This window comes from Leuciscus leuciscus, assembly GCF_965113295.1.
Source record: "Leuciscus leuciscus genome assembly, chromosome: 21".
In the NCBI taxonomy this organism is placed as follows: domain Eukaryota; kingdom Metazoa; phylum Chordata; class Actinopteri; order Cypriniformes; family Leuciscidae; genus Leuciscus; species Leuciscus leuciscus.
In genome coordinates this window covers 10,399,918-10,412,115 of record NC_138745.1, presented here as the reverse complement: position 1 = coordinate 10,412,115, position 12,198 = coordinate 10,399,918, and the positions used below count along the sequence as shown (strand labels likewise).

Genomic DNA, 12,198 nt, shown 5'->3' with positions numbered 1-12,198 from the left:
TTGGAAAATATGTAGTGTCGGTGTGCCCCCAGGAACAGGGTTGGGAAACACTGGTCTAGAAATACAATAAACCACCATGTTTACACAGCGAGCACAACGCCTCTACACCTTACTCCCCAGATCTCAACATGGGGTCAAGAGAGGTATGTCTGATGAAGATTTTCTGCATTTATTGAAGAATTTCAGCTAGTTGTAAATGATTTGATACATGCAAATGTTTTGTCACCTCACTTTTGGTAACAAAAAGAAACTACTACAGTTAACTGTAGAGGTATTCTTTTGTTGAAGCCATCAGTCTGCATTATTTAACGTAATTTTAACATCAGTTTAACATCAGAATTCCTATGAAAAACAACATTCCTCATAATTATACAAAGAAGCTCCGCCAATCAGTGAACTACATCGAGCAAATTGTCTTCATACGCTCTTAAAATACTTCTATAGGACTTGCATATTGCATAAAATATGCATATTTTGCAGTAAACCTAAATTATATTGTTTATATATAATCAACAACTATAGTATTAATCGATCATGTCATTCACACTGCTTCATAGGATTGTAGTTCTATCCCTCATCACAGCGGTTACGTGCACAGAATTGTACTGTTGTCTTTTTATCCTATTTTCAAATAGTATTGTGATTCAAATCATTCAAATAGGATTCACCTCGTAGCCGTTTGGTTTGGTTTATGGCTTATAACACTTTAACAAAGGCAGCTGAAAAAGATGGGCACTGTTGCACCCTTTACTCTTTATTTTCAGTAAATGCACAGCTGAAGTAGTTCCAGGTCTGTCGACCGTATTACAGTTCCATATCACTACGCAAAATTGTTTTGGTTATTTCTTAGATCGGTGCAGCCAACCACGACAACAATGTGTTGTGTCGTGGCCACATAACCACCTTGGTGTGCATTATATGTCTATAACTGAATGGGTTGTTATCATTATGTATTAATTAATTGTCTTCTCTCTAAATATGACAAAATTACATCTCAATTACAGAAAAATACACAGAGAAAATATGACAAATAACAATAAATGTTTAACACTCATTACCCTCAATTTTTTTTGTTTTTTCTCTTTCTTTGTTATTTAGCATGACTTAAAACACAAACTTTTCAATATATATATTTTTCTTTTATTTTGATCAAATGTGAGACATCTTCAAATATTCCAAACATTTCATATACAAATAATTGCAAAAATAAATACATGTATTCTTCACATAAATAAATAAATAAATAAATAAATAAATAAATAACAATATTTAGTTGAACCATACATAAAATAAAATGAAATCTCATTTATGGGTGCTTTTGTATAAGAAAGAAAAACAAAAACAAGAACATAATATCACATGAAATGAGTAATAAAAGCAGTAGGTTCTCACAGAGATCAGGAGATCAATCCAATGACCATGATCTCATTTAACAACTTATGAGACATGGTCATGTGCTCAATAAATAACCTTTGTATAGGATTATATAATTCTGAAAAATATTTCACATATTGAGTTAAATTATATGTTGCTTTCTGAAAAATACAGTAGGTTAAGGGTAAATTGGTAAATTAATAAATAATAAATAAGATGTTAAGTGAAATACAAAATAAATAATAAATAATAAATAATAATAAATGCACAAAATACTGAGAAAACTCATGGTGCAACATGAAAGTTTCCAGAGACAAATAAGTTGCCTATACCTTGAAAGCAAAGATGCTGAATGATGCAACAAAAACACAGCCAATTAGAGGCCATTTACACGACACCAAAAACGGAAAACTTTTTATGCGTTTTGGCTGTTCTTTCACACAACAACAGCATTTTGGGGGCCTGAAAACGCAACCTTTAAAAAAAACAGATTTCAAAGGGCAAGTTTCTTTTAAAACTGCTCCGTTATCGCCTATGTGTAAAAAAATAAATTAAAAAAAGTTAATTTGTGATAACGTTGATGCCATGTTTGAATGTCATGTTGATGTTTGAATTACATGTTCAATCAATAGGCGTGCAATGTTTATTTACAAAGTAGCATCGCCAACTACTGGCCTGGCATGCATACTACAGCATTTGTAGTCATTTTCGTGGATTTGTGTGTACAGGGATCGTTTTGACAATGCTGTCGTCTGTACTGGAATCTTTGCAAAACCTCAAAGGAAAAACGTTTCTGTTTTTAGTACATCGTCGTTGTGTAAATGTACCATTAGAACATATCAGCAGTTTTTGTTTGTTTGTTTGTTTGTTTTGCTTGTCACTTTACCATGTTGCATCGCAAAGTATACTTCAGTTTTTACACATACATCAGGGTACAGTGCTGTATGTGCGCAGCCTGATTTCTCTAACTATGCGTAGGCTACTCTATAGAGTGCATAAGTCGGGTTCATTTTCTCCATAGAGAAATGTATTTTTAACCTATAATCCTTTTAAAAAGACAAACTGAACGCCTACTCCATTGAAGTACCCATGAAATTACAAAATCAGGTCTCACTATCCTGTCAAAATACTTGAATATATTCCACTATATATGGCTTTATGGCTTGTAATGTTTGAACTAAGATTTTCTTTTCAATTTCCTTATGGGAAAAATGTATGAAAAAAAACCGGCACTACAAGGTTACAATTTTGATCGGTCATAGTTCTGGAGAGAGAGAGAGTGCAGTGGACAAAGACTAAACTTTCCAATTCACCCTTGTCGTCACTAAGTGTTCACATTAAAACTGAAGTACATTTTGTGCATTAGAGCTGCACAGTGATAGTATTCTCTGAGATGGTCATACTGAGGATACTGCGGAGGACGTCACTACTGAAGTCCTGAAGCTGTTGCAGAGTGAGGTGGGCTGCCACCTGAGTCATGTATTCACCTGTCAGATGTTTGGTCAGATCATGATGGTTGTCTGATTCCTGCTTTGACTGGTCAAATCCTGCCTGTTTCTGCAACTGTGAAAATACATAAATACATGAAGCATTCAAACATGCAATATATTATTAGACAGTTCCATTAAACTGCATTTGGAAATAAAACCAAAAGTTGCACCCTCCCAACACACTTTGATCATAAGTAAGACTTTTATAGGGTTTTTTTTCTTATTACAATAGGCTTCATTGGTAGGTATATGTTTGATTAGTCTTTTTTTTATTTTTTTTACGTAATATTATCTTATTACTTTTCATAAGATCAGGTTGACTTTCCCTATTTAAATTACTTTAGATTAAACACACTACTTGATTGCTGTCCTAAGAGGGACACTGCAATATGATTCCAGACATGATTTAAATTTAGCAGTGCTTAAAAGTTTCTAAATCAAGCCATGACTAACACTCATGCAATTCAGGAACTGAGACTGCAAAATAGTAGTACAAAACAATCATATAAATTTCCTCTTGGTTTAACAGAAGAACAGTCACCAAGTCTAACTCCATACCTTGTCGATTAGATGCAGAAGATCTTGAATTTCAGCCTGAAGTCCTTTCACCTCGTCTGTCTGGTTCAGCATGGTTGATTTGCTGATCTCTTTCAAGAGATTCAGATGTAGTTGCAGTCCCTTCACTATGTGAGCAAAGCAGGTTTCCTGTGACAATAACGGAGAGATCTCACAATTTATTTGCTGAACTTTCAATCCTGTTCTATTTGTCTTTTAAATTGTGTTCCTCTGAAAATCTGCCATCATAAAGTCCATAAAAGAACCCTAATAAGTATTTGAACAACATGAAAAATGTTAGCTTAAAAAAACAAAAAACAAAACAGGAAATTTTGAAGAAGAAAGACTGAAATAGTATTTTCTTGTAAAATGTACTTCAATAATCTTTGTTTAATTTACAATTTTATTTTCATTTTTTTTACAAAAATCTGATTGCTTAGAAAAGGAATAGCACAATCGGATGCTCCAAAAACTGAATACCTTATTCAGAAAGGCACATATAATGGCTTCAAAACAAAATAACGAATTCTACCAGATAACTGGAAAAGAATTCGGCAGACACAGTAACTCCTTGTGTTTGCTGTATAACAGCTGAGCCAAGGGATAGAACGATACTACACATAAACCACTAAAATCACTATGCACTAATGTGTGTGTGTGTAACTCTATAAATGAAATGACCACAGCCAGATCACAAATTAAATAGCCTCGTTGCCATCTCGGTGCGTCTCTCAGAAATCAAGAGTAGGCGTAATATCATTCATGTCTGAGGCACAAATGGTGCAGTACTTTACAGTACTACACAGTTTTAGGGATTTATATATATATTCTTAGCCTTAGCTAAGTATGATGAAGAGCAACAGACATGCTTGACTTGGCAAATGGCATTCATTCCTGTAAACAAAAAAAAAAAAAATGGAATGAAACTCACCAGACTGAAGTTACTAGAGATGTTCTGGAGAACTGGGGCAGAGGGTATCATTTGTGTCTTTAAGTACTGCAGCTGCAGCCTAGTTGAGTTGTGCCCCAAAGTCAGACTCTGAGAGAAAAGATAAGCATTTGACGTGTTTAAACACGACAGGACACAATTTCTTGTACACCATGGATTCATACTCTAAAACCTCACAGACATGCCAGAGCAAAGTAAATTTGCATACAGAGGCCCCAAAATGTATTTGGACATGTTATGGTTGTCAGACAATGTCGAACACAGTCCACAGTTAATGCGAACTACACTGATGGTTACTCTAGGAAACTCTGCTGTGAAACTCATTTAATGTTTTTTAATTCATTACAAAGTGAGGTTATTCTGAGAAAGGTTTTAGAATCTGGTGAGATGCCAGTCGGATTTAAATGTGACCAAAGTGTCCAAACGCGTCCAAAAATTGTATGCTTGTAGAGTTATATATACTGATAGCTATGGATATGAAGTTAAGGCAAACATTTTTGTATTAACATTTGCAGTTCAGTTCTTAATCCAGGGCACAATGGTGATATGTTCAAAGATCAACTCTTCAATTGCCAGCCCAGATCTGTGGCCACTAGACTAACCACAAGCCAATGCACATGTAAAAAGTCTATAAATAGGTTAAATAGCAAGCATGTTACCAAATATTCAAGTTCAGAGGGACCAAATGAAAACGTTTAAGAATCAATCAGTGAAAACCCCATATTGATTGACTACTCTTCTTAGTATGGAGGACGTTGTGCAGCCCTGAAACAGATGTGCTTACCTTGCTGTTTATCCAGGCTGTGTGCACTGTAGGAATATCTTTAAGAATTTCGCTGATTAAACTGTGTGCCTGTTCAATAGTTTCCTTGTCCATAATGTCCGATTTCTGAGGGACAGGGGCAGATCTCACGATTCCCACGATTCCCACTAACGTGAATAACAGAGCTACAGGAGGAGAGAGAGAGAGAGAGAGAGAGACGCAATTAGAAGTGCGTAACTGTGATGCAGATCTCACACTCATGGCTCAAACACTCACATGTGCTTCAGTCATGGCTGGACATCATGATTTCACATAAATGCACCTGATTCTAATTGACTGGTACTGTAGTTACCAAACTTATTTCCAAACACTTATTAATTTATATTAATTAATACATCAATCTTATAAACCAATATTAAAGTGGTATAAATAGTATAGCATTATGCAAATATTATTGAAAACAGTATATTAAACAAAAAACTTTTCATATAATTAAAAAATGAAAAGGCTTACCCTGGAAGTTCATTATAACAACAGCAATGAAAAAGAAAATGTACAAAGTCACCAGACTCCAGCAGTAACAAAGCCCCATCATGTTCAGAATTTATATATCCTGCAGGGGAAATTCCTCTTTTTTTTACACTGACGTAGACAGACCAATTATGGGTCAAAGCATACTTAAGGTTATTGATGACTATGCATTAATAAATCATACCAAACATTATATAATACTTGAGAGACCAGTAGTTCATGTACATTCATATATGAGTATATACAAAAATATCATAAAAAAGTTCCAAGTTATTCTTACTAACTAAATGAACAATGTAATTTTTAAATGTTATTAATGATAGTTATGATACAGTGTATTATGTAGCTAAATGCTAGACAGTTTTATTTTACTACAGCCACTTTTTACTACATTCACTTGAACTCTATTAAAAAATAAAACATCATGAACAGAGAATAATACCAAATCTGAGATTATTAAAGCATAATTTGGATATAGTAAATGAAACTTATTTTTAAGATTATTAAGATAGTTTGCTCAGAGTTTTTTTTTTTTTTTTGGTTTTGAGGGACAGTCATCATCAGCCAATGTGTTAAGAAAAATAAATAGAAACAGCTATTGTACGTGTAATAGCACAATACTTTTACATAGAGGCCATCTCACCCCAAGGGTCTAATTTTACCTTTTGACTTCAAAATAATAATAAAAATTACTTCACAAATCTAAAAACATGAATGTGTCCACAAATCCCTCAATAACAAATAGCCAAAAAAGCATTTGATATTCATTATAATATGTCACAAATCACTATTTTTCAGAGAACAAAATTAGATAAATTAATCAAACAGGTTTTCATGACTAAATCTCACAAATGTTGATATTCAGATGAAATGACAAAGTTAATAAGAGCATAGCTACTCATTAAATGTTTATATGAGTTTTTCCGCCATCTATGGTCAAGAGAAAATATGACTACATATTATATTATATTATATTATATTATATTATATTATATTATATTATATTATATTATATTATATTATATTATATTACTGTAATTATATTATATTATATTATATTATATTAATTATATTATATTAATTATATTATATTATATTATATTATATTATATTATATTATATTATATTATATTATATTATATTATATTATATTATATTATATTATATTATATTATATTATGATGTACCATCTTTAACTTTCATTCAGCATGGGTGTATTCAAAGTCTGTGTGACCCAAAAAGTCTCTTGATGTCAGTATTGCACTCTTTCTTTCCCATGGATTATACAAGACAAAGTGTATTTTTGGAACCACTGAATTATCATCTTTCACTCCCAAGCAGAAATAGAAACAGTGATGAGACAGATACTCTCAAATATATCAGTATTGCTTCATAAGGTCATGTACTGTATGGGTTAAATGAATGCACCCCTGAAATTCCATGTTGCACTAACCTCAACTTCCGCTGCCAATCTGTTATGACGTACAATTGGATTTTCATTACTGATTCGATAAGTTTGTGTAGATTTGCAATGGGTACGACTATGAGCTAATATATTACGTAAGCAATTATTATTTTAAATAATAGTCCTCAAGATTACATTAAGTAGGCTTCCTTGGAGATTGTTGCTGAACTAATTATATATTAGATTAATTGTTAGAATGATGTCAGTCCAGAGGTAAGAACTATTAGAATAACTAAAATAACTTTTAACTATTAGATAGATAGATATATAGATAGATAGATAGATAGATAGATAGATAGATAGATAGATAGATAGATAGATGATAGATAGATAGATAGATAGATAGATAGATAGATAGATAGATAGATAGATAGATAGATAGATAGATAGATAGATAGATAGATAGATAGATAGATAGATTTGATGAGTTGAGTCAAAAATCACAAATTTCTTACTCTGTCATGATGACACTGAGCACATGGTAGAAATGTATGATGTTGTGTAATCTCACAGGCAGAGTTTCCATCAAAGGAAACGGGGGAAGAGATAGTGTCAACGAGATGAGGGGAAAGGGGAAGAAAGGTTTCTAAGGAAAGCAGTATAATGTGTAAGACATAAGCAAAATAAATGTGACATCACCATCGCATCATGTATCAACAGAAATGTCCAATTTTACCAGAAAAAAGATTTGTCTGTTTTCATTGTGAGAGTCGGAAAGAAAACAGAAACAGACAGACAGCTTCACAGACAGAGAAAGGGGAAGATGGGTTGTTGCTAAATTCTGTGTGTTCGCACGAAACCCTCCATTAGCATGAACTCGCTCAGAGTAGACAGACAGAACACATACTTACTCTTGATTTAAAGTGCTACAATCACAAATTATGATGGCACGACATTCAGATAATGAATTCTTGCTCTATATAGATTTTTTAACAAGGTTGCTGCTGGAAGAGGTGTTAGTGAGGCCAGCAGGGGGTGCTCAATCTGTAGTCTCTGTGGCTCCTAATGCCACAGACTGTATAGTGACAGGGACACTATTCTGTAACAAGCACCGTCCTTTGAATGAGATGTTATACAGAGGTTAAACCTCTCTGTGGTCATGGAACTTCCTTTAAAGGCGCTCTAAGCGATGTTGGGTGACGTAATTTATTGTTGACGTTCGAAGTATTGTCAAACAAAACGGAGGCTAGCTCGACCCTCCCTCCTCCTAACCCCCCAACCCCCACCCCCAAATCATTCTTGTCGGTTATTGGCTGGAACACTGTTTGTAATGTTGCGTGGTGCAGGTTGGCCCAGTTTGTTTTTGTTGCCGTTTGTGGAAGCCTGGGCTGTCTACAGAGACCGCCTTTTTTTTTACAGTGTGTTCAGGGGACAGGCAGTTAGCCAACCCAGGCTGTATATGACAAAAAATGTTTCAGCCCAAAAAAAAACACGTGACATCGTTTAGAGCACCTTTAAAACAGTAGGGGTTTAACCCTGGTGTCCTGGCCATATTCTCTCCATTGGCCCTTATCAATCATGGCCTCCAAATATCTCTCTCCCTGCCTCCCAATGTCCATATACTATCCATCCTTATGTGAGATTAAATGTGTGAAGAGGTGTGTTCCAAAGCATAGTATGTTGAAAAAAGAATTATCAAAAGTCCACGGATGGTCAACTATTTCAGGAAGATTTTCGAAGTGTGGATCTGTTCACACTCTGGGTGCTTCTCAATATCCCTCCTCGTTTCCTCGCTCCTCCGTCCTCCATCCTATAACCTGGAAACCGATCGAGCTCAGCCATCCTGAAGGACATCTCAATTGCACTGTGAGGAGGCATGGATCGAGGAGTGAGGAAGCTTCCTGAGGAGTTATGAGTGAGGATTCACAGGTGTATCCTTTGTGGAAGTGTTTTAAAGGGGTGGTCGATTATGATTTTGATTTCACTTTTCTAACTTTAGTTAGTGTGTAATATTGCTGTTTAAGCATAAACAACATCTGCAAAGTTACAGCGCTCAAAGTTCAAAGCAAAGGAAGATATTTGCTTTTAAAGAAATAGTTTTGTAAGGACTACAACAAACGGCTTGTAGGGACTACACAACATTCCTCCCGGATTAGTGACATCACTAACCCTAAAATTGACATAAACCCTGCACCCGGGAACCATGTTGAGAAGAGGAAGAGTTTTTGTAGTAGAGCACATTTGTGAGTCTGCTCAGGCTGTCGCATCCGTCTTTTCACATGCAATACAGTATGTAACACAAATGCAATAGCATGTCACTCTGTAGGCATCTTACAACAGTTCCTAAAGGAGCGATTTTATAGATTATCATGACAGAATATGCTAATTGAAGATAGTAGTGTATATTCTTTTGCAAAACACTGTGTTTAGTGTTTTGCGAAAAGTGTGAGGCTGATAATATGCTTATAATTGTGAAGATCTGGGGTCTCATTTATAAAACGTGCGTAGGATCCTTACTAAAAGTGTATGTGCGCCCGAAAGCCAAAAATGACAAAATGCCAGAACCTGCGCAAAATACCCTTTATAAATTCCAGTCAGCGGAAGATTGTGCACACATGCATCACCTCCCCAAAATAACCAAATATGGAGCTTACAATGCCTCGTTTTCTATGCATATCCTCATCTGCATATTTTGGTCGTACATATTAACGGTACAAGACATTTGGAAAACATGAGATACGGATGTGCTGCCACATTACATTGATAAAATAATTTAGCAGCCTATCCTTGCCTTTAAAAAAAAAAAAAAAAGTAAAATAGTAGGCTATAAAATAGGCTACATTTCAGAGAAAGGTTTTCTCAATCTTTTCCACTGACCAAATAGTGTTTTTAATTGATTTATATTTTAATGGAAACAGATAGGCCTTCTTGTGCATTATTTGCACGAAAATATTTTCTCAGACAATCTTCTATGCATGATAAGCAATTCTCTCTGTAGTGAAAACATTAAAACACAGCACGCCACAGGAAAAGTGTTCAAATGCATCACATCCACTACAAATATTTCTATTTATTGAATATATAAAATGTTGCAACTTCTCAGTATCTCAATGATTTCAGGTAATTTTTAGTGTTTAACTCCATTAATTAGAATGTCATATTTAATCTAAATGTTTATATCAGAAGTAAAATATAGTTTAAATCATTCTTTTATTTATTTAAACTGTTATTGTGAACATGCTCTGTATTTATGATTAGGACTCATAATGAAGATTTACTTCATCTACCATTATATATGCCGTCAGTTTCACTAAACGGCCCAACGCGCTCGCTGGCACGGACATTTAAAAAGGGATGGATATTTGCTTCAAGTGATAGGCTTGGTGAGTGAAATTATATTTGCATTATCTTTCTGTATATATATCATTTTCTTTAAATTTTCTGTCTAAAGGTGACCAAAAATACATTTAACTCCAGCTCACCGTCGGTGCGCCAAACTGCTCTGTCTCCAAAACGTTCGTACGCATGGGTCAGCGTTTGCTTGCAGGTACACACATTTTCCAGTCAATATAATTCACAATTTATGCGTCGGAAGTGGCGTACGCCTCTTTCAAAGCCTGTTTTGTGTGTACGCAACGGTTAGGCCTAATGAGGCCCCTGGGCTGGTTTTGCTCCTTGAGTGTCATGTTTCATTCACTGTGTGTTATTTAGAATGTTAATGTAAGCAATTGTGTACAAAACAACAACAACCTGTAAGTCAGATCCGCAGGGTTCTGAGTTCTTTGCTGCACAAAGTGTGGTTAGTTTGGAATTACATATTTGTCATGAAAGTGTTTTGTGACCATGCAGTAACGGTAAACTTTGTACTTACCTGTAGAGGGCAATGTTGTTCATAGAATCACAGAGACAGAATGCAGCAAAACAAAGTGAGAGACAGTTAGATAGTAAATATGAAATACGCTAAAGTATCATGTAAATGCTATATGAATATGGTTATATGAAGAAATATCAAGAATGGTTATCATTTGATGCCATGCATGATACTGCACTAGATGTTTGTAAGGGTCCACATATCAAGCCTCATGAAACACAAGCAGATTCAATTCAATGATTAAAAAAAATAATGCAATTTTATTTACACAAAACTGTGTCCATTATTAGGCAGAAAATATTCCTGAGCGTACACACACACAGACACACTCTTCGACTCTCCTCCTCCCAAAGTGCAAGGTGAGCTAGTTTGAAATGTAAATGAACCTGAGGCAACAGGTGTGTGTTTGGTAGAAGACTGTAACATTACCTTTTACCCCCCCCCCCCCACACACACACACACACACGCAAACAGCTGCTGGACCTCTTAATTTACTGTTCTATTGAGCGGTCTGGGACAAACGTCTTTTGGCTACAACTACATACTGTACAAGTTTTGAATTGCAATGATGAATTGTGTGTAAATATATACTGTCTCCATATGTTGTCTGATTCTGCTTCCATTTTTGTCACATGTCTGAGTGAGAGTGAGATTTGAAAGACTTACCATCTAAAGTACTGATCCTTAATGGAGAAATTGATGCCTTCCTTAAAGAATATTTCTCCCCAAAATGAATATATATATATTTTTAAACGATTTAAATTATGATTTATGTACCAAGTCTTTGGAAGCCAGACAATAGCGTTGCGCTGCAGCACTTTAATTTCATCCACTTGCACAATTGCTGCCTCATGTCATGACTAGATTTGATTCATAACACTAACAACCATTGCTTCTTGCTGATCTGACAACACTGATCTGATCAATTCAGATGAGAAAAACATTTACCATTATCCCATAATTCAAAGAATAAGACTTTATATTTGCCAGAACAACCTTCAAATTGATAATGTTATGAAATTCTGTTTTCATACATTCACAATTCATCAAAGTGTTTGAATGTCTGCTGATTGTTTTACTCACCGAAGTCGCTGTAACCAAGATTTACGGAATTGAAATCTTGATTGCTCACACCTGCTCATCATTTTTCACAGTTGAGTATTTATAGTCTCATTCACTCTCTGTGCAGTTTTTGTCAAGTCTTGAATGTAATTGCCACTGCAATTTTCTATAATCATAGTCCTGTCTGTCATGGTTCAT

At 34.8% G+C, this 12,198-nt stretch overlaps 1 protein-coding gene across 1 annotated transcript; it reads right to left on the bottom strand.

Annotated features, from left to right (window-relative positions):
* Positions 1-2,168: 2,168 nt before the first annotated feature.
* Positions 2,169-5,696, bottom strand: csf3a (colony stimulating factor 3 (granulocyte) a). The gene is made up of 5 exons (XM_082151395.1): positions 5,645-5,696; positions 5,153-5,316; positions 4,351-4,458; positions 3,423-3,569; positions 2,169-2,937 (listed from the first exon to the last, which is right to left on the bottom strand). Exons 1-5 carry the CDS (start codon positions 5,655-5,657, stop codon positions 2,737-2,739), a joined length of 633 nt encoding a protein of 210 aa, XP_082007521.1. The 5' UTR covers positions 5,658-5,696; the 3' UTR covers positions 2,169-2,736.
* Positions 5,697-12,198: the final 6,502 nt, after the last annotated feature.